At 71.1% G+C, this 21,879-nt stretch overlaps 1 protein-coding gene across 1 annotated transcript; it reads left to right on the top strand.

The window, feature by feature from the left end:
• Positions 1 to 6: 6 nt before the first annotated feature.
• Positions 7 to 21,578, top strand: COL5A1 (collagen type V alpha 1 chain). The gene is made up of 21 exons (XM_036022445.1): positions 7 to 18; positions 867 to 920; positions 1,011 to 1,118; positions 2,100 to 2,153; positions 2,932 to 3,039; positions 3,462 to 3,515; positions 3,761 to 3,814; positions 4,206 to 4,259; positions 4,811 to 4,864; positions 5,703 to 5,810; positions 5,897 to 5,950; positions 6,031 to 6,084; positions 6,879 to 6,986; positions 8,048 to 8,101; positions 8,950 to 8,985; positions 9,371 to 9,424; positions 9,990 to 10,245; positions 11,041 to 11,153; positions 13,480 to 13,548; positions 16,483 to 16,716; positions 19,393 to 21,578. Exons 2-21 carry the CDS (start codon positions 918 to 920, stop codon positions 19,537 to 19,539), a joined length of 1,776 nt encoding a protein of 591 aa, XP_035878338.1. The 5' UTR covers positions 7 to 18; positions 867 to 917; the 3' UTR covers positions 19,540 to 21,578.
• The last annotated feature ends 301 nt before the right edge of the window (positions 21,579 to 21,879 follow it).

The following is a 21,879-nucleotide window of genomic DNA, read 5'->3' as shown; positions in this document are numbered from 1 at the left end:
GGACCCGTGGGGCTGCAGGTGAGTGTGGGTTTGGGCAGGGGCAGGTCTCCGCCTCAGGTGGTCCCTGCATCCCCACCCTGGCCCCCTGCCCTGCCCTGCCCTGTCCGTCTGAGATTGAGGACACTCAGGCCGGGCGACGGGCCCCCAGCTCCCCACACCCGGGCAGTGCCGCCAGGTCCCGTCGTCCCAGGTGCCCCCACGCTGGCTTCTCACCTGCGGCGTCTGTTTCCGTGGTCCCAGCGAAAACACCGGGGACCACCGATGAGCTGTGGGGCAGAGGGCGGAAACGGCCTCTCCTCGAACCGCCTGGGAACGGCGGCCGCGCACTCGGGCACGTCCTGGGTGCCTCCTCACCAGTGCGTGGGGTCACACTCCCGTGTGCACGCACACCTGTGCACACACGCACACCTGTGCACACACACGACCGTTTGGCGTTTGCAGCTTCTCATCCTGTCCTGGGAGTGGGGTTTGCAGCTTAGACCCCGCTTTCCCCACCTCCCTGCCTGTCGTGCGTCGTGTGGAATGTCATGGAACGTTCTCTGCCCGTGTTTCTCTTCGGAAACGTGACTTCCGGCACTGCACAGCCTCGCAGCCTGTGGTGGCTGCAGGGGGCCCCTCCGGCCGCTGCCCCGTGGGGCACTGCGGAGGCACCTCTGCCCCTCCGTCTTCCCGCATCTCCCTGCATCTCCTCAGGCCGGTGCCCAGACCCGGGGTCACCGGGCGTCGTCCTGGTCAGCGGTGCGCTTGGGGCACCCCTGCGAGGCTCCTGATGCCTGCGGCGGCCTGGTGCCGGGAGCCCCGGGGACAGCCGTGTGTGCTGGGCCGGGCTGCGAGCCCTGCTCAGCTCTGGCCCCTCCCGTCCTCAGGGCCTGCCAGGACCCCCCGGAGAGAAGGGCGAGACCGGAGACGTGGGCCAGATGGTGAGTGCAGCTGGGGCCCGGCCACAGGGGCCGATGTCCGTTTCCGTGAGAACCCGAGTCCTCTGTGCTCAACGGCGCTCCTCCTTCTAGGGCCCGCCAGGTCCCCCCGGCCCCCGCGGACCCTCCGGAGCGCCAGGTGCGGACGGGCCGCAAGGCCCCCCCGGTGGAATAGGCAATCCTGGCGCGGTGGGAGAGAAGGTGACTCGTACCCCGTAACTGTCGTCACGTCCAGTGCGTGTGTGTGCGTGTGTGTGTGTGTGTGTGTGAAGAACCCGGGGCGGGGCGGTGTTGTGTGTCCGGCTGGTCCGTGGACACGTGCAGGTGCACTGCCCGGCTGTCCCTGTCCGACGCAGCGTGACAGGCAGCGGGCCTGGGGCTGGGACCGCCTGCTCGCGGCAGCTTCACGGACGACGAGCCGCCAGCAGAGGCCGCGGCTGCAGGGTCCGGCCCGGGAGGGGGGCGCGTGTGCCCCACGGAGTCCGTGGCCCTGGGCCCCCCCCCCCCCCCCCCCGCCGGCCCTGGGGCTGATGATGAGCACGCCTGCTCGTGTGTGCACGCCTTACGCTCGAGTGCACGGCAGGCGTGACAGCGCTCACGTCTGGCTCCCTGCACACTCGGGAGATCACGAGGCTTCCAGAGCACTCACCCTCGCTCCCGGGGCTGAAAGGGACAAACGGTGCTCCCGTCCACTTGCATTCCCTGCGCACCGTTTCCAGAACTTTCCTTCAGACGTTGGCCACTCCACTGAGAAAAGTGCTCCGTTTCCCACGACCCCAAACCAGCCACCGCGCTGCCTCTGCTCACGCCCCCCTTTCTCTCAGTGCCCTGCCCCCCGAGTAGGGCCCAACCCCGGGACACTGCCACCCCCCACCTCGCCTGGCTGCCCCCGCCCCCGCCTCTGCCCAGCTGTGCCCCCACGGGCAGCGTGCCCTGCCCCGTCCCCCAGCCCCTCCTGGCTGTCCTGCAGCGCTCACTCGGGGCCACCGGGTACCCCCATGTGCTCTGCACTGCCTCGTCCCTGACCGTGACCGCCGGGTTCTCCACGGGCCTCCCCGCCCCTCCTGGGGGCCGTCACAGGATAGTGACTGCGGTCTCAGCCCGGCCCCCTCCCCGGTGCCAGACGTCCGGGCGGCTGTGACACGCTCTTGTCCCGCCCTGACCGCTGCCTTCCCTCCTCAGGGCGAGCCCGGCGAGGCTGGGGAGCCCGGTCTTCCCGGAGAAGGCGGCCCCCCGGTGAGTATGGGGCTCGGGGGCGGGGCTGCCGGGCACGGGCTGGTGGGGGGCCCATCCACGAACAGGGGCCACACGTTCTCTGGGGGCTGCCGCATGGGGCACCTGAGGAAGAGGGAGCACGTGTGTGAGTGTGCACGTGTGCCTGTGTGCACCCCCGATGTGTGCATGACTACCGTGAGTGTGTTTGCACGTGCATGTGTGCACACAAACGTTAGCAGTGGCCACCCGTGGCCATGGCTGCAGGCGGCTCTACCGTCCGTGGGGTCCAGGCCCTCCTGCAGGCGCTGCAATGCGGGGCGGCTGTCCCCTCACCAGCCCAGACCTGGAACATCCTGACCCCTGCCAGTCCCACACGGAGTCCTCCGGGCCTGCCCGTGCGGAGTCCCTGCCCAGGCGGGGTCCGGCAGGCGGCCGGTGAACAAAGGTCTCCTGGGCACCAGGCGGCTCCCTCCACCTGTGAACCGCAGGGCGGGCATCCCTACAGGGTCCGCGATGCCCCGTCCCTCCTGTCTAGAGGCAGTCAAGGCCTCAGAGGGCCCTGGGAAGGCAGGGGGGCCCCCCAGCCGCCTGGTGGCATCGGCGGGGTGGCCTATCACGGGGAGCCCAGGCAGCTGCCGAGACCCACCCTCCCAGCACCTGCTCGCCGCTGGGCCCCGACGACCCGGGAGACGGCTGCGGTCCTTCCGTGTGACACCACCCAGGAGCACCCGTCGGGCCAGCGCCTCCGGGAAGCTGCGTGGTCGGCCCTGGGCCCACGGGCACTGGTCTTTCCCCGCAGGGACCCAAAGGAGAAAGGGGAGAGAAGGGCGAGGCGGGCCCTTCTGGTGCTGCTGGACCCCCTGGACCCAAAGGCCCCCCCGGAGACGACGGCCCCAAGGGCAGCCCCGTGAGTAGCCGTCCCTGGCACCCTCAGCAGGGCGGGGCCCGCCCCTAGACTGTTCTCACTCACCCGAGGGCACGGAGCCTCCCGACCACCTCACGTCCTGGGGAAGCTCCTGCTTCACAGGTTTGCACCCAGCTGCTCAGCGGGGACGGGCGGCGCACCGGGTGGGCTCCGTGCCTACACCCCTTCCTGCGGGCCGCCGTGGCCCCCAGCCCCGGGACGGGAGGGGCGGCCTCCGGAGCTCAGGAGGACGGGTCCTGCCTGCCCGCTCCGGGGCTCACTGGCTGACTCGGTGGATGCCGTCCCGGGAGGGGCCCCGGGCTGCGGAGGGCCCCCCCGGTCTCGGAGCTCTCAGGACGTCCCGGGGGTGGTCGGCGGCTGGGCCGCGTGCTGAGGGCCTGGACCGGCCTCTGTCTCCGTTTCAGGGCCCCGTCGGTTTTCCTGGAGATCCCGGCCCCCCCGGAGAGCCCGGCCCCGCGGTAGGTGCTGGGGTCCCCTGTGGCGCGGACCTGCCCTTGCCAGCCCCGTTCCTCTCTTTGGGGCCCGGCGCCCTCCCACGCGGCACCACGTGCCGGCGGTCAGCTGGGGAAGCGCGTCCCCGCACTGGCACGTGCCGGGTCCCGGCCCCACTGGGCGGGACTGGGTTTTCGGGATGGGACTGGGGGTCAGCGCACGGACTGGGTGCCGTCCCGGAGACTGAAGGGACTTGCTGTCCTCCCCACAGGGCCAGGATGGTCCCCCTGGTGACAAAGGGGACGACGGCGAGCCCGGGCAGACGGTGAGTTGGGGCCTGGACTCCGGGTCGGGGGGAAGTCGACGGTGTGCTGAGGGGAGCGGGGTCCCCCTGCTTCACTCGTGCCCGAGGGGAGCCCAGACCCAGTCCCCGTGAGGTCGATCCTGGACCGAGGTGTGGCCCGGGCTCCCTCTGAGGGTCTGTCGAAGGCAGGGACCCCGTTCCCAGAGCGGACATCGCCTGCCCAGTCCCGCTGGCACGGAGGTCAGAGCAGAGACCTGTAGGGGGCGATGTCACTCGGGACCGGGTGTGCCAGCGCCGGGGGAACGGGGGTCAGGGTCCACGGAGACTCGGTGTGTGGCTGTGGCGGTCAATGGGTCGCAGCCTCCGCCCTGCAGACCCGTCCCTAAGCCTCGCCTCCCCTCTCTGCCCGCAGGGCTCCCCGGGCCCCACTGGTGAGCCCGGCCCGTCGGGGCCTCCAGGAAAGAGGGTAAGTGACCCTGCACACCCGGCCCCTCCTGCCTGCCTGCCTGCCGGCTGCGTGGAGCCCCCCACCCCCTGCCCTGGGGCCCCTGCCCCAGCAGCACGGTTCCGGCCCACCGGGTTGTAGCGCCAGTGCCATTCCGGGGAGCCCAGTGCTAACTCCACCGGCACGGCTACCGTTGGGGAGCAACACCCACGAGGCTGAACGTGCCTTTCCTGGGGGCCAGGACTTCCGAAAAGTCAGAGTGAGCTGCAGGCTTCTCTTTGCACGTTGAGGGGCCAGCCTCCTGCCGGTGTCACAGGGCACCGAGGTGCCGGGTGGGGGACCGAGTAGAGGCAGCCCCCCCCCAACGCTCACAGCCGCCGGGCGCCGCCCCCCGCCACACTGACCCGGAGGCCTTCGCCAGCCCGGGGCCCTTCTGGCTCGTTCTCGGGGCGCGCCGGCCGGGCGCGACCTCCGCGCTGCCCCCCACCCAGGCCTGTCTCCCCACAGACCCCGCGCTCCCCGCCCGGCTTCCGCAGCCCACTCACCACGAGCGTCTCTCTCGCCCACCCCAGGGTCCCCCCGGGCCCGCCGGCCCCGAAGGCAGACAGGGGGAGAAGGGAGCCAAGGTAACGTGCTCACGGCCTGGCCGGGCCTGCGTGCGTGGGTGCATGCGGGAGTGGAGCTTCCCCAGAGAGCCGCGGCCCGTGGGCGAGCTGGGCGGGCGATGGGGGCAGGGCGGACCGCAGGGAAGTCGCGGGGCAGCGAGGAGCTGCGGCCTGGGGGTCCTGGCTGTTCCTGCAGACCCAGGCAGGACTGCCGGTCTTCTCCAGACTGGGAGTGGCTTGTGGGTGGCCTTGGGCACCGGGGGCCCAGTCTGTCACCCACCGGCCCAAGGGAGGGGGAGCGGGCACTGCTGTCGGGGAGACCGGGGTGCTGTGTGACCTCGGGCTGGTGTCTGCACCCCGCCCCCGCCTCTGCTGCCTCACCTGTGTGTGGGGCACGGGGACGAGGGTGCCCACAGCAGCAGAGGGGCAGGCACCTCAGAGGGCAGAACGCCGGGACCCCGTGCAGTGAGCTTGCGGCCAGGCACCCAGGGTACTTGCGGGCCGGCCCCGGGACTCGGGTGCGCTGCGGCCTCCTGCTGGGAACACCCGTCCCGGCTGGACCGCGGTGGCCGCCGCCAGCCCTGAGTCTGCCTGGGAAACGGGCTGTGCCCACGCACGCCCAGGGCTGCTGTAACCGCTGCGGAGGCCGCGAGCTGGGGCCTGGGAGCCCCGCTGGCACGGGGGATCAGCAGGGTAGGGGGCTGGCTGGGCCACTGCCCCTGGAAGGTGGGAGACGGGGGCAGCCCCCAAGATACCTGGGGGTGTCTGGGGCTCTTGCTGAGGTTCCTGAGCAGCGTCCTGAGTGGCGTCCAGGGAGTCAGTGCGGGGGACCCACTCTGCCCGCCCTGCCGCCCTACAGGGGGAAGCCGGCTTGGAGGGCCCTCCTGGGAAGACTGGCCCCATCGGCCCCCAGGGGGCCCCTGGGAAACCCGGGCCCGACGGCCTGCGAGGCATCCCCGGCCCTGTGGTGAGCAAGCGGGGAGGTCAGGGTGGGGGGCACGGGTCCCGGCACAGGGGCAGCGGGGCTCACGCGCAGGGCCGGCTGTGTTTCAGGGTGAACAAGGCCTCCCGGGATCCCCGGGCCCCGACGGCCCCCCTGGCCCCATGGTGAGTGACGTCTGGAGGAGCCCTGGCGGGGGTGGAGGGCAGGATGGGGCAAGAACCTGACCCCAGCCCTCCCCCCGCAGGGTCCCCCAGGACTCCCCGGCCTCAAAGGGGACTCTGGCCCCAAAGGGGAGAAGGTGAGCAGCACACAGACGCCTCCCGCCGCCCCGTGACTCGGCCGCTTCGCACCGGGGCCTCGGGCGTCCCTGCGCTCGCCGGGGCCCAGGCTGCACCGCGGCCCCTGCGGAGGGCGTCCCGGCCCCCAGAGGAGCCGCTCGCTCCGTGCTCTCTTGTGGGGTCTCTGGCCCCGCCCACAGGGAGTGGGCAGGGACCTCCGGGGGCATGGGGGAGGGTCTCACCTTGTCTCACGGGGCGGGGCGAGAATATCCGGCTTCAGCCCTGACTTAGGTGGAAGCGGGAGGCTGACGGGTTCGCCCGGAACCCTGTGGAAGGGAGGTGGCGAGGGGTGTTCCTCTGTCCACTCCGATGCCCCCAGCCGCCCCCAGCCTGTGGAGGGCTGGAGCACCTTCCAGACCCGTCTGTGGGCTCACGAGAAGCAGGCCTCGTGTGACCCCGCGCGGAGGGCTTTTCTCTGAAACAGACAAGCATGACGCTAATCCCCGCGGTGGGGTGGTCTGGGGCTCTCCCCAGGGGCCCACGGACGCCGGCCCCCGTGCTCGCCGCGGCCAGGACGGGAAGCGCGTCTCGGGGACGGCTGTCACTCAGGCGCCCTCGTCCCCGTGGCCTGCGCCTGTGACTTCGCCTCTCAGGGTGGTTTCTCGTCAGACCTGCGGAGTGTCCCCCGACCTGCCCTTCCTGTTCCAGGAGGCGTGGGTGACCCGCAGGCACCCGAGACGTGGCGTGCTGCCCCGCGTGGCAGGATGAGAGGCTCTGCCACGGCCGCCGCCCTTCATGCCTTTGCTTCCCACAGGGTCACCCCGGCCTGATCGGACTCATCGGCCCCCCTGGGGAGCAGGGCGAAAAGGGGGACCGCGGCCTCCCCGGCCCGCAGGGCTCCTCCGGCCCGAAGGGCGAACAGGTGTGTGGCATGGCTGTCCCTGAGAAGCTCCGCGCGGGCGGCCCTCTGGGCCCACAGGCCAGGACAGGGGACACCCCAGGTCCCTCCAGTCCCAACGGAAAAGGGAGCCGGCATGGCCTGCAGTGCGGCCCGGCCCTGACTGCGGCGAGGCCCCCTGCCTGTGGTCACCGCGGCCTCAGGGGTGCAACAATTCACACCACCCCCATGCGGGAGCCCTGACCCAGCTCCTCGCCCAGGACACCAGCGGCCACACTCATCCCCGTTTGCCAGGGGTGCGGGGCGGGCTTGCACCTGTCCCGCACCCCCCCGGGAGCCTCTGCAGCTCACTGGAACTTGCAGCCCAGCCCAGCCCAGGAAGGGGCCTTAGCCCAAGGGTTCGCTCCTGCCTGGGAGCTGAGGGGGAGGCCCTGCCCCAGGGCGGGGTTGGGGGGAGGGCACAGGAGGCCCTGGGCCCCGAGGCCCCAGAGGGGTGGCCGGAGCACAGGAGGCAGAGATCGTGGGAATGGGAAGGGCGTCCAGGGCACCCGTCACCAGAGGGCAGCCCCCTTCTGTGCCCTCGGCCCGGACGGGCCCCGGCAGCGTCGCCGACGGAGGTGCCAGCCTCCGTCGCCGCAGATGAGTCTCTGCGGTTCTCCCAGTGACCCGAGTCCTCCCCCGCCCCGCCCCTGACCCCCCCCCCCCCCCCCCCCCCCCCCCGCTGCCCCTGCCCGCTCCACGGACACAGGGAGGGGATGTCCCGGGCTTCTCCCTGCCGGTGGCGCTGCACCGGCTCCGTGTCTCAGACTAGGGTGCTGGAAGGGATGTCCCCGAGCGGCTTCACCACCCCGGGGCCCTGCTGAGGCCAGGGGTTCCTCCCAGCCAGCCTGGGCGGCCGTGCCCAGGCCCCGAGGGCCCCGAGGGCCCCACACGGCGGGCGTCTCCCCGTGCGGGGCAGCCGGCCCTGCGTCGGGGGGCAGCTGTTAGGGGGACAAGACTGGGGACCGCGAAGTGGCCATGTGGACAGGACGCACGTCTCCACGGCCCCGCCTTGTCCGGCGGTAACTGCATGTTCTCCTCCACAGGGCATCTCTGGTCCTTCCGGCCCGCTCGGCCCCCCGGGCCCTCCGGGCATGCCGGTGCGTATCTGGGCGGGGCGCGTGGGCCCCAGGTGCTGCTGGGAGAGCCGGGAGGGGTGGGCCTCCCTCGGCAGATGACCCAGGGCGGCGGTGTGAGACCCGGGGGCGGAGTCCCAGTGGCCTTGCCTGCTCTGCATGGGGTTCCTGCGGACGGCAGCCAGGCTGCAGGTCCTGGGCCCTGGTTTCAGTCGTGGGGGAGGCCGGGCCGAGGGCCTCGTCTCTGGGTGGTCGGGGAACGTGGCCCTTCCTCTGCGGGTATTTCGGGGCGGTGCGCCTCCCACCACCCCGAGCAGGGCCTCCGGCCTGGACAGGAGGAGCGGGGCCCCCCGCCCAGGCCCCCCATGTTGTCGGGAGACCCAGTACCGTGACATCTTCCCCTCGGCCCAGAGTCCCTACCTGCCCACCTGGGCCTGCGCCCGGTCCGTGTGGCCAGGGGACCCCTGGGCAACCCAAAACTGCCCCCGGCTGCCCCCAGGGCTGGAGGGCTCCCTGTGGGGGCCAGAGCCCAGCACAGCCTCTCTGCCCTCTGACTCTGGCTGCCGGAGCTGGGGTCTCCCAGCCGGGGCGGTTGTGGGGGTCGGGGGCCGACCTGCAGAGGACAGGGCCTTCCCTGCCCCCGTGCGGGCACGCGCCAGCCCCACCCCAGCCCCTCCTCCACCTCCCCAGTTGAGCAAGGGCGAGTGTGGGCGGACTCCCGGGAAGAGGGACACGGGGGCGGGCGGGGTGGTGGCCAGGCCTAGCCCGGGTGGGACCTCGGGCCAAAGGCGGGCGCTCAAGCAGAGGCGCCCCCCCCCGCTGACCTCCGCCCGCTGACCCCCGCCCGCTGACCCCCGCCCCGCTCTCCACAGGGTCCTCCGGGTCCGAAAGGTGCGAAGGGATCCTCGGTGAGTGGCGGGCCCCGAGGCCTGGGGGAGCGGGCCACCTTGGGGAACACCCACCCTGGACACCCCTCCTCTGGGTTGGCCAGTCCTTCCAGTGCCCCCCCGCCCCCCCCACCCCCACTGAGCTCGTTGCTGCCTGTCATCTCAGACCCGGGGCTCGGGCCCTTGCCCCTATCTCCCAGGAAGGGCCTTGTCCCCCGAGTCCCCACCGAGTCCCCACCTCGGGGGCTCCGAGGGGAGCGGGGAGCCGGGAGCCGTCCCTGTCCCCGGCCTGTTGGACCTGTCCCTCCGTCTCCCCCGCACAGGCGGCCAGGGACCCTCTAGCACCTGAGGGGCACTGCGGTCGCCGCCCCGGGGGTCAGAGTCCTTCTCTTTTCTCCCCCCACAGGGTCCCACCGGCCCGAAGGGTGAGGCCGGCCACCCTGGCCCCCCCGGCCCGCCGGTGAGCAGCCTGGGAAGACTCGGGAGTGGGGGTGGGGCCTCTGACACAGAGGGCGTCGGGGGAGGACCCGTGAGCGGCTCTCGCTCTGAAGCCTGAGGGAGCCCGTGGCCAGCGGCGTGGGGGATGCCGCCCCGGGGAGGGAGCAGAGGGACGTGCTGCCCTGGCGAGCGCCGCCGGGAGTGTGCTTGGCCAGAGATGGGGGGGGGGGGTGCGAGGGAGAAACACATCTGTGTGTGCACGTGTGTCTGTGTGTGCACGAGTACTTGAGTGTGCGTTGCACGTGTGTGGGGCAGGCCTCGGGCAGCACGGCCAGACCCCCGTCCTTGTGCTTGGCGGGGCCTCCTGACACCCCCCAGGACGTGGGGCTCCCCCAGCATCAACGCAGCCCCACTGCGTGCAGCCTGCGTCGGTGGCAGAGGCGGGAGGGGGTCCGGGGGCGGGACGCTTGGTGCAGCCCGGGCCCGGCAGTGGGGACGGGCGCGGAATGTTCCGGGGGCGGGGGAGAGAAGCGCGCCGAGAGGGACAGCACGTGCAACGCGGGGCACCCCGTCCTCTCGCACCCCAGGGCCCCCCGGGCGAGGTCATCCAGCCCCTGCCGATCCAGGCGTCCAGGACGCGGCGGCACATCGACGCCAGCCAGCTGGTGGACGACGCGGACGGCGAGAGCTACGTGGACTACGCGGACGGCATGGAGGAGATCTTCGGCTCGCTCAACTCCCTGAAGCTGGAGATCGAGCAGATGAAGCGGCCCCTGGGCACGCAGGAGAACCCCGCGCGCACCTGCAAGGACCTGCAGCTCTGCCACCCCGACTTCCCCGACGGTAGGCGCGGCGGCGGGCGGGCGGGCGAGCGGGCAGCGGCCCCCGGGGCCCTCGCCCAGCCTCGGCGTTCCCGTCCGCGCAGTGGGGGTGCCCGGCGCCAGCCCCGTGACCTGACGGGGACGTCACACGGGGGCGGGGGGCGGGGGAGACACACGCTCCTGGGGGGAGGGGCCGCGTTGGGGGCCCCCACGGCTGGTCCCAGTCCTGGCTTCGACACCGCATGCAGGCCCTTCCCTGAGCCCTGCATCCCCGTCTGTCCGGTGGGAGTGTGTGCGCACCAGAGGGCAGGGTGGAGAGGGACGTGGCGTGAGCGGGGTCGGCCTGGTGTGGGCCAGACCGGCGGTCAGAGCTGGCCGCGGCTGCTGCCGTCGGGCTTGGGGTCAATGTCGGCGCCAGCACGGCGTCAGTGAGGCACCAGGTGGTGCACCCGGGGGTGCGCCCTGAGCTCCAGGGTGTTACAGACCCACGAACCTCTGCCGTGCCCACCCAGTGAGCCCACACGCTGCCACCCACTGGAGACAGAACGGCCCGCCTGTTGTCTCCCCCGGAAGCCTGCCGGCTCCCCCACGGCACCGGCCAGCACCGAGGGCCCACATGTGGCTGTGTTCTTGGGGCCGGGGCTGCCCACATCTCTGGGGGCCCGGTCGGGAGGGCAGCGCGCGCCCCACCAGCCCCGGGGAGGCTGTGCTGGCGGCACGTGGGCCTGGTGGGGGTCAGCCGCCGCCCGGACACGGCAGCTGCTTCCGGAGCCGTCGGGGCGCGGGCCTCACCCCCGCTCCCCTCCCCACGACGCAGGCGAGTACTGGGTGGACCCGAACCAGGGGTGCTCCAGGGACTCCTTCAAGGTGTTCTGCAACCTCACGGCCGGAGGCGCCACGTGCGTGTTCCCAGACAAGAAGTCCGAGGGGGTGAGTGCCCGCCCGCCCTCCCGCCGGCGCCCAGCCGCGAGACCCAGGCTCCTCCCCCGCAGGGAGTTCGGGAGGCACCCCGGGAGAGTTTTTAGTGGCGGGGCGGGACCGCGCAGCCCGGGTTACGGCCGTGCGTGGGTGCTGGCTGGCTGCCCTCCTTCTGACCTCAGACCCCCGGGACCCACTCGAGGACTGTGGGGCAGAAGGGCCCCCAGGCGTCCCCGAGCGGCTGGCGTTTGCCCGAGGCCTCCCGTGGCTCACGTTTGCAGCCCAGCCCCCCACCCCGCCCACCGGGCGCAGTCAGAACCCAGAGCTTGGCCGAGCCGAGAACTCCCTCCCGTTAGCCAGATTCTGCCCCCTGCGGTTTCGTGGGTGTCGATTTAAGTAACCTCTGGTCTTCCGGAAGCCTCCCCTGGGTCGAGGGAGTCGATGGGTGTGGGCGCTGTGAACATTGTGTGTGTGTGTGTGTGTGTGTGTGTGTGCGCGCGCACATGGATAGGTGTGTGGACGGTGTGTGCGTACAGACGGGGCACGGCAGGTGTGCGTGTGCACAGACAGGTGGGCGCCGCAGGCATGTGGTGCTTTCCATCAGGCGTGAGTGGAGGCGGGGCCCGTGTGCCCGGGACAGGTGAAGAGGTCACGGTCTCTAACCCGGGAGGCCACGGAGTCACTGACCACAGTGCCCTGTGCATCCGCCTGGACAGACCTGCTCCGGCAGTCCCTCTCGGACGGACAGCCGCCCTGGGCGGGGGTGGCCGGGTCCCGGGGCCCGTGTTTGCCGTGAGTGCTCGGGCTCCCGCCAGCGGAGCGGGCAGCCCGCTGTCCCGGCCTCCCAGCGGCCTCGGTGCCCAGGCAGTGTCCTCCGGAGAGGGAGCGGCCCGTCCCCAGGCCCGGGGCCCTCCCTAAACCCCCCTGTAGCGGGGGGGTGCTGGCAGGAGCGGAGGCTCCCCAGGGACAGGGACGGCCTGAGGGCCTCCCCTGTGTGTGCGCTCCACCCACCCGGTCCGAATCCCCTGGTCCCCCGCCTCCAGCAGCAGAGCCCTGGGGCTCAAGGGGGGGTCTGACCCCAGGGCCTTCCGCCTTCCAAAGGCCCAGGAGGACAGGCAGGTGCAAAAGATACCATGCCTCATCTTTTTTGTCACTGTCCTCTGCACACTGCCTCATTGGCAGACACCAGCAGGACACCCTGACCGGGAGCCCTGGCTGGGGGTGCAGCAGGCAGGTGGTGGGCAGGGTGCTGAGTGACCCCACAGCCTCGCCACCCCCCGCCCCCCTGCACCCTGACCAGCCAGGCGTCTGTGGGCTGGGAGCCTGGGCTCCGGCCACAGCGACGACAGCCTCATGCGGGCAGACGCTCTGCCCGGTCACCCGGGCCGCGGGAGGGGTGGGGGCTGTAGGCAGCAGCTGGGGACAGGCGAGCAGCGGTCCCTCCGCCCCTCGGGTTCTGCCCCTCACAGGGCCGCCCTCTGAGCCCGTCCCACAGCCGCAGGATTTGAAACCCAAAGCAAGAGAGCTGGGAGTCCCAAGGGGCCGGAGGCAGGCCGGACACCCTCCTCCTCCGGGGGCCCCCTTTCCCAGCCCCTGCCCGAGGCCAGCTCAGGGGAGAGCCGGGGGACCAGGACAAGAGCGCTGACCTGGGGCCCAGGCAGAGCCCCATGGGACCTGGCGACAGGCTGGCCCAGTTTCTGCCCCGCAGCAGGTGGGCCCACGGCAGCCAGGGCTCTGCACCCCTGCTGTGGACCGACCTCACGGCCCTCCGGGGTGTCCCTCACTCCCCCACTCACGGCTCCACAGCAGAACTGTGGCCCCTGCAGGGAGCAAACTCCAGATGGGCCCCCCCCCCCACCAACAGGCCAGATGCCATCATCCCTGAGGACGCCCCCAGTCCGTGCCAGCTCCTCAGGGACACACGGGAGGCGCCCAGGGCGCCCCGTCCTTCCCCGCGCCTGTCCAGAGATGTGGGCCCCTGTATCAATGCCATTGTCACCCCGGCCTGGGACCGCCCGCCCGGTCACACCTGGTCCCTGGGTCCCCGAGCGCGGTCCCGCGGGCGGGAAGGCCGAGCCGTGTCTTCCGCGCCAGCTGGGCTGACAGGCGGGGGCGCGGGGTGCGTGTGCAGGACGGGGTGTGCCGCGGGGGCCGGGAGAAGTAACCCTGTCCTTCTGTTTCTCTCCCTCCGCACCCGCCCTGCTCCGCGCCCAGGCCAGAATCACGTCCTGGCCCAAGGAGAACCCGGGCTCCTGGTTCAGTGAATTCAAGCGCGGGAAACTGGTAAGGCGCCCCGGGCCCGAGGTGGTGCTTCACCCGCCCCTCTCCTATCTTGCAGAGTAGGATGGCCCGCTGGCCCAAAGAGCAGCCCTCCACCTGGTATAGTCAGTACAAGCGAGGGTCCCTGGTAAGTGCCGCCAGCGCCGCCCGCTTGGCTTGCCGCACGGCCTGGCTCGGGGCTCTGCATGGGGCTCGTGGCCGCGGCGGCCCGGCCGCTCTCGCCACTCTGGCCCACCCGCTGCACAGCATGTGACAGCCGGACACAGCCTCGGGCCGCCCACACCCCCCACGGCGGCTCCTTCCAGCCTGGGAGCAGACACGGGGCTTCCGTCCAGGGCATGGGCCGGCTGGCGTCCGGGGTCCCGGCTGCCGGGGACCCAGACCTAACACGGCGGGAGTGGACGGCCTTGTCCTGCTCAGTCCTGGGGGCAGGTCCAGGTCATGGCGCCACGGGATTCTCCCCGGCCAGAGGGACTGCCGAGCTGGCCCTGGGCGTCTCAGTGGCGTCCTGAATGGCCACATCGGTCCCTGTTTGAGCCTCTGGGAGCCCGTCTTAAACGGCCCCCCCTCAAGTGAGAAGGGCCGCCCCTCTGAAAGAACAGAGGAAGACTCTTCTAGCCGGTGGGGGACAGGGAGCCGAGCCAGCCCCCTCGGCCGGCGGCTGTTCACGGCAGTGGAGCCGCCGCGGCCCCTGGGCCCCCGGCTGCCGCAGCCCTCTCCCTGGCAGGCCAGGTGCCCGAGCTTCCAGAACGGGACCTGTTGCCAGGCCTCCACCGCTCCCCTCAGCCCCTGGGGGTCCCTCCCTTGGGCCAGTCGTCCCACCCTGAGCGGCCTGTGAAGGTCGTCCTCTGTCACTCGGAAGGCAGCTCTCGGTCTTCGCGGCCTCAGGCCTGCCGCCGCCGCCCAGCCCGTCCTCCGGGGCGCAGACTCACGGAGCCGTGACTCCCAGGCGGCCTCGGCCCCGTCGCATGTCGGGGCACCTTTGCTCCTAAACCTCAAGACACCTCGAGGCTGACCGTTACCATCTCACGCCCCGGTGCCGTTACTCCCGGTCACTCACCGTGGGTCCTGGCCAGCACTGCGGGTTGGCGCTCCCCGGGCCGCGTCTGCGGAGGTCCCTCTCTGGCTGCCGTCCCGCGCTGTCCCCACCCCCACCTCCACCCCCACCCCCAGTGCTTCCTCAGGAAGGGCGCTGCACGCAGAGGACCGGAAGCGGGTGCCTGCACAGGGCAGCACCCAGTGCCCGGGGGCTCGAGTTGGGGGGGCAGAGGGTCAGGGAGAGCCACCCGGGCCGGGGGCGTCCATTCTCAGCCGGTGGCCTGGCCTTCCGCAGGCTGTGCACACGGCACCTCCGTTCCCGCCCCAGCCCACGAGCCCCCTCGACTCTGTCCCGGTTCAGACAGCCGGCCGGGGCGGGGCGGGGGACGGAGCGGGGAAAACCTCCGCTTGCCTTCCGCATTTCCCCGTTGTTATTTCTGGCCGCCCGGGACAGAAATTCAGGCCCCCCTCAAAGGATTAGGGGCGCTCTCTGGCCGGGTGGCCCCGGACTTGCCCCACGGAGACGGTAGTGCAGGAGCCCGGCCCTCCTGGGGCCGGCCGGGGTTGGTTCCCGCCCGGGGTCCCGCTCGGCACCAGGCGCCCGGGGTCCTCCGCGTACAGCCCGCCCGCCGCCCGCCCTGCATGCGCCCGCCCTCGAGTCAGCCGCCCGTCTCCCCGAGGAGCTCCTGGCGCCCAGGCTGCGGTTGGTATTCCGTCCTCCTCCTCCTCCTCCTCCTCGAGGCCCTCTCGGGGACTGGGGGCGCCGTGGGAAGGATCCAGTGCAGCCGGCCCTACAGCCCCCAGCCCCCCCCCCCCATGTCGTGTGCGGAAGAAGCGGGGGGGGGGGGGGCAGCGTGGAAACTCCCCCCTGGGCTCCGCGAGGCCCTTCTGGGTGGGCCGGGCCGGCCTCGGACGTGGACCTTTGCCTGCCCCGCCGCTGCGGCCGCCCCAGCTCGGCGGGCGTGTGAGCGGAGAGGGCTTTCGGGCCGGGGCCGGGGCCGGGGCCGGGGCTGGGGCAGGAGCAGGAGGAGAGACCGGCCGCCGCAGGGCTGAGGGGCAGCCGCCTTAGCGTCCAGGGCTCAGAAAGCTGGAGTCCACAGGGACGGGGGACACGGGGACTCGTCTCCCAGGACGCCCCGCACCTGCCCCGCGTCCCCCTGCGCGGAGAGCCCCGTTCGGGAGACCCCCTGAGACCCCGCCTTCCCCGACGCCCGCCCTGGGGCTGTGGGCAGAGATGGTGCCCGGCTGCGGAAGGCCTCTCTGCGCTCCCCCAGGCGCTGGGCCCAGGGCGGGCAGGGGTAGCGGCGCTGGGCGCTGTCCGGGGGCTCTCCTGTGGCTCCAAGAGGGTGCCCGTCACCCCTGCCTTGTCATTCGTGGCTGGGTGGCCCGTGACTGCTCCTCGGGGCAGCCTTTCTGCCTGCTGGCCCGAGTTACTCCCCGGGCCGCCCACCCTCTGTATGTTCTGTTCTCCCGGCCCCTGGCCCGGGCCTCGCAGGTGGCTGGCTCTCAGCCGCGGTTTTCCTCTATTGAGACAATGTAACGAGCCCTTTCGCCGGCCGTGGGGCACCGTGACAGGGTCGGCCTTGCCCTCCGGTGCTCACAGTCCAGGCACCTGGGACACACGCCCCTGATTCCAGCGCTGGTGCTGAGGGCCTCGCGTCTGGCAGGGAAGGTGCTCGCTGAGACCGGCCAAGGTTGGCAGTGAGGGCATCTAACCCAGAGGGGCTTCCTGGAGAAGGAGGCACAGGCCTCGAGCCCTGACGGATGAGTAGGGCTCAGCCAGGCCCAGAGAGCAGGGCGAGTGACTCAGGTTCCCGAAGGAATCGAGGCCCAGGGACCCCGCCCCCCACCAGTGTGTGCTGGGCTGGGCTTGGGGGCTGAGTGTGCGGCCACTTCCCGGCCGGGCCCCTGGTGGGCGTGGCTCGCTCTGCAAAAGGGGGCGCCTGCGGACGGAGCCCCGTCAGAGCAGCGTGCCCCCTCCCGGCTGAGCAGCCCCCTCCCTGCACCCCCCCTCCCCCCGCAGCTCTCCTACGTGGACGCCGAGGGCAACCCCGTGGGCGTGGTGCAGATGACCTTCCTGCGGCTGCTGAGCGCCTCCGCCAGCCAGAACATCACCTACAACTGCTACCAGTCGGTCGCCTGGCAGGACGCCGCCACAGGCAGCTACGACAAGGCCATCCGCCTCCTGGGCTCCAACGACGAGGAGATGTCCTACGACAACAGCCCCTACATCCGCGCCCTGGTGGACGGCTGCGCGGTGAGTGTCCGGGCCGCCCCCCTCCCGCCCCCGGGCGTCCCGCCGCCGGGGCAGGGGCAGGGGCAGCGCCCTCCCGGCCAGGCCAGGCGTGGGAGCCGGGCTCTCCCTCCCGCCCTCGGAGGAGGTCCGGCGCGCGCCCGCCAGGCCTGTGTCCCGGGGCCGGTCTGCAGCCTGCTGGGTCAGGTGGAGGCCGGCGCGCCGTGTTGACCCAGGGGCCTGGGCGGCCTGGGCCGGGCAGATGTGGACAAGGGGTGCCGGGACGGGGCCGGAGCACCCGGTGCTCTGCCCACCCCACCCAGAGCTGCAGCCACAGTTCGGAGAGTGGCTCCCCCACCCCACCCCCACCGTGTAACCAGCAGAGGGGTGGGGGGCCGCCTCAGCCCCAGGCCTGCTCCGCTGGTGCTGCGATGAGGGCCGCCGGAACTGGGGCTCCCCCGTGGGGTTCCTCCCGTGGCTGCGGGACCGAGCGGCAGCTGCCGGCGTCCCTGCCGCTGGAGAGGCGCCTGTCGCTTGGCAACAGGCCCGGTGTTCGTGCAGCCCCGCGCCCCCAGGGAGCCCCGAGGGCAGCAGTGGGATTTGCGCCTCGGGAACAGCAGGGCAACAGCAGCGTGCATGTGCCGCCTGCCTCTGCACCCTCTGAGCGCCGGTGGTGGGCGGGACCCCACGGATGCAGGAGAAACCGCCCTGCCGGCTCAGCAGAGCCCCGTCCCCTGGGTGGGCCCGAGCTCCTCGTGGGGAGAAGGCGGACCCTGCCCTGCTGGTCAGCTCGCTGGCGTGGGAACGCTCGGGCACCTGGAGCTGAGGCCCCGCAGCTCCCTGTGACAGCCAGGGCCTGGCCAGCCGTCCAACGACCATGGTTGGTGGTCCGTGGTCAGATGGGCAAGGGGAGAGGCCCAGAGAGGCAGGCGGGCTGGCCTGGCCAGGGAGGACGAGGGGTCAGCTGCCTCTCGGGGGCGTCGCCCCAGAAAGGGCACACGGGGCTGTGACTTTGGGGCTCACTGTGTCCTGCTCCCGCTGCCCTCCCCAGAAACGGGGCGTCGCGGCCGCCCCTGAAGGCCGGCGTGAGGCTATGGCCTGCCAGGCCGTGGCCACGCAGCTTGAGGCCAAGGGCACTGACCTGGCTGAGCTCCCGTGACAGGTCCCACAGGACACGGTGGCTGTGAACCACATCGGTCACTGTTGACCGAGATGCCAGCGGCCCAGGGCTGGTTCTGGACCCCACCCCGGACTCCCAGACCCAGACGTGGTCTGTGCTTCCTTCGCACTGTGCTGACGAGCCCCTTGGGGACTCGTGGCTCTGAAAGGCCCAGCCCAGCCCACTTCGAAATAAGCCCCGGTGGCCAAGCACACCTTACTGAGTGAGGCAGGGGCGTGGGGGACGGGGTCTGGGCCGAAGGCATGTGACAAGGGAAGGCTCCAGGTGCCTGGGCGTCAGAGCCTCCTGGGAGCCCCGGGCAGGTGAGGGTGCCCGCCAAGCTCACCACCCCTTGGACCAGTGTGGGCCTGTGTCCAGGTCGGCAGCCTAAGCTGTGGAGGGTGTCCATTACCTGTTGCTGGGAGCCAGTCACCCCCTCGAATCCACTCCTTCCAACAACAAAGCTTTGTTGTCGGACAGTTTTCAAGGGTCTGGCCGGGCGGGGCCCCGCTGGGGGTGATGCACCGGACCCCACAGCTTGGTAGCAGACAGAGACCACACATGTTGCTTCCTCGTGGCTCCCAGCCCAGGGACCGCCGCCTTCTGGCCGGTGCTCACGTCGGGGAGAGAGCGGGCTGCTTCCAGGCTGCCTCTACGTGGGCGTCGGTCCCATCCCCAGGGCTGCACCCCCAAAGACCCTCACAGTCTGGACTTGGGGGGCACAGTGCTCAGTCCCTGACGGGGTGCCATGATGAGAGGCTGACCTGGGCAGGCAGGTCGGCCGAGCCCCCGCCCAGGAGGATGGCTAGAGGGAGGGGTGGGGGCTGGGGACCCTGGTTTCGGGGAAGTGAAGTGTGGGCGACCTTCTGCATCAGGACGTCCTGTGTCCGCCCTCCCTGGTTCCCGGACCCGAGGCCCCGCAGGGGCGGGCAGACGCCCCCCCCCCACCCCAGGGCAGTTCTGTCACTGCGGGTGACAGGGTGAGCCGAGGGTAAGACGGGGAGGTCGGGAGGGCAGCCTGCGGTCTAAGCCCGGGGAGGTGCCAACCCCCAGCGGGCTGCTCCCTCCCTGTGCCGCCCTCCCGGCCTGCGTTTGCCCCGCCCCCAGGACCAGACAGCCCCAGGCGGCCTCCGCCTCTCGCGCTGTGAGTCTCTTTCTGATTGGCCAGCCTGCGCATTGTGAGTCTCCTGATTGGCCAGCCTGCGGGCACCGAGGTCCGGCCGGGGAGCAGCCCCCGTCTTGGGGTTCCGAGTGTTTGAACGAGGAGCCTTGCCGTGGGTGGGGCCCCTGTCCCGGTGGGGCCGCCTGGGGCAAAGCCTCTGGTGCTGGTGTGACGGGGGGGGGGGGGGGGGGGGTGTCCCGCGGGACAGGGCAGGGGACGCTGTCACAACTGTCCTCCCGGCTGTGGGGGGCCACTGAGTGGGACGTGGCTGGGTGGGGCCAGCTCCGGGCGGCCCATCGCCTCCCGGCGGGAGTGGGAGGGGCGAGCCAGAGGCCCCGCCCGCTCTGACGGGCCCGGGCCCCGCCCCCGCCCCCCGCAGACCCGGAAGGGCTACCAGAAGACGGTGCTGGAGATCGACACGCCCAAGGTGGAGCAGGTGCCCGTGGTGGACCTCATGTTCAACGACTTCGGAGAAGCGTCGCAGAAATTCGGATTCGAAGTGGGGCCGGCTTGCTTCCTGGGCTAGGAGCCGCCGCCCCGGCCCCGCGACCAACCTCGTGACCTCAGCGCGCCGCCGCCGCCTGTGGGCGTCCTGGACAGTGAAGACCCCTCGTCCTGCCCCCGACCTCGTCTGCACTCGGCACCCGCCGGGCCGCACCCCGGACCGGAGAGAGCAAAGGGAAAGAGCCGCGTCCACGCCCCGGAGCCGAATCACATGACCTAGAAGTCCCGCAGCGCCCGGCCCGCAGGCCGCTCTCCCCAGCCCGGCGCGTCCGCAGCCGCAGCCCACGGGGACGGGACCCGCCGACCACGCCGGCGGACGGTTCGCAGGGCTGCGGCCGCGGCATTGGAAGACGACGTGTTTTTAAATTCAACTTGAAGATGTGTGTCCCCTCCGACCTTCAAAGAGCGCTCTGAGGCAAGCCGCCCCGCCCGAGCCTCCGGCCCCAGAACACGGCCCGACGCCCTCCCCGCGTGCCTTTCTGATGGATTAAAGGTGCTTCCGTCTCTGTGAGTCGTACGTAGATGTCTGTGTTGTCCCGTGCTGAGTGTTCAGTGTCCCTGACTTTCAATCACGGAGGTGGCCCAGCTCCCACGGGCGCAGGGACAGCCGGGCGGCCCCTCCGGCTGCCCTCCGGTCCGGTCCGGTCCGGTCGGGCTGGCAGCCCCGCCCCCTGCCCGGGGCCAGTGGCGCCCTGAATTGGAATCGGCCCAGAGCCGCGGGAATTCTCGCCGCCATTGGAAAAGCAGGTGCCAGGGCTCTTTTTCCGACAATTTTTTGATGAGCGCTGGATTTTTTTAATCGGGAGGAGAAAAGAAGGCCACACGTAGCCTTCTGTGCGCGCACTTAGATGGAAAGGTGGGCGTGGCAAGCCGCACGGCCCCCTTGTGGCCCCGTGCTCCTGCAGCGGGAGAGCGTCCAGGGCGGGAGGCCGCGCGCTCTGCAGCCGAGTGAAAATTGGTGCTTATTTCACACTCTTTGTGGTGCTACCTGTTCCGACGTTTTGAAGGCGACCCTGGGGTGCTGGGCCGGGCCTCCGTCTCCCACCTTCCTCCGCAGTCTGGGTGTGCCCAGGCTGCCAAGATGCATGCGTGCCCCCTCCCTGCCTGCACCCCCAGATCGAGGTGCAGCCACTCCGAGGCCGGTGACCAGTGCCCGGCTGTGCTTCCGTGGTTTAAAATCCTGTACACACCACCCAAGATGCTCCCACGCCGTCCACGGTGTCCAGACAGCAGCCTGTATCCGGCTGCCAAACGTTTGTGGTGCTAATTCCTGCGTTTGTCCCGGGAACGGCCCTGAAGCCACTCGGCGGTCCCCCTGCTGTCTGGGGGGCTGCTCTGGGACGGCCGCCGCAGTCAGAGACACGTGCAATGGATTCTGTGAGCCTCCGCGGCGCCCCGGCACTCCAGCACCGCCTGGATTTCCACCGGCCACACCCCGGTAGCGGCCCTCGGCGCCTGGGAGCTCGTCTTCCCGGCGAGCGCCAGGGGCTGCCTTCTGTGGGCGAGGACGCGCGTCCTGTGGACTGTGAGAAGCCGCCCGCCTCGCCTTCCGCGGCGGGAGGGCCCCGGGCCCTGCGTGGCCCCACCCGGCTCCTCCGCCGCGGCTCCCGCTTAGGGAACCCCGGCACGGCCACCCAGGACACAGAGACTGTGGCCCACGGGGGTTTCCCCAGCGCTTGTGGGAATCCAGCCCCGCTCTTGCCAAGGAAGAGTCTGGCGTGGAGAGACTCCCGAACCCGGCGCACCCCCGCCGCTGCCTCGGCCCCGCCTGCCGTGTGCACTGGGGGGACGGGGTCCTCTAGGTCATGTGATTCCGGTTCGATTTCTCATTGGCCCCTCCTTTCACCCTCCACCTCCTGCCTCTGTCGGTCCCTCCGCAGGTCCCCCCCAACTGTCGTGGTTTGTGCCGAAGTCAGAGACGTGTCTTGTCCCCCCCGCCCCCCCCGGACCACTGGGCTGCGGTGTATTGCAATAAAGTTACTTCTATATTTGCAGAAGTTATCTTGGCGTAGTTTTATTTTATTGCCTCCCAATCTACCTAATTGGACACACGTTGACAAAGGAGACTCGGGAAACAGGAAACCTGTGCTGACAATTCGAGGACCCTGGGCCCTCCTGGATGAAATGTGGGGCGGCCTAGTGCAGGTTTCCTGAAGTCCGGCGGACGTGTCCGCAAGTGTCGACTGTAATGCCCAGGAAAGGGCGTTTCAAATATTCTAAACCCGTGTAAGAGGAGAATCATCGAAACGGTTTTTCAATAAATCACGTTTACTGTTCCCACCGTAAACACACACGATTGGCCATCTTCCTAAGTGTGCCCAGGGCCTCCCCGGCCTCTGGCCCGTGTGTGTGACTCCGGCCA

The sequence above is a fragment of the Phyllostomus discolor genome, chromosome 3 (genome assembly GCF_004126475.2).
Source record: "Phyllostomus discolor isolate MPI-MPIP mPhyDis1 chromosome 3, mPhyDis1.pri.v3, whole genome shotgun sequence".
Taxonomy (NCBI): domain Eukaryota; kingdom Metazoa; phylum Chordata; class Mammalia; order Chiroptera; family Phyllostomidae; genus Phyllostomus; species Phyllostomus discolor.
This window is presented reverse-complemented; position numbering and strand designations above follow the sequence as displayed.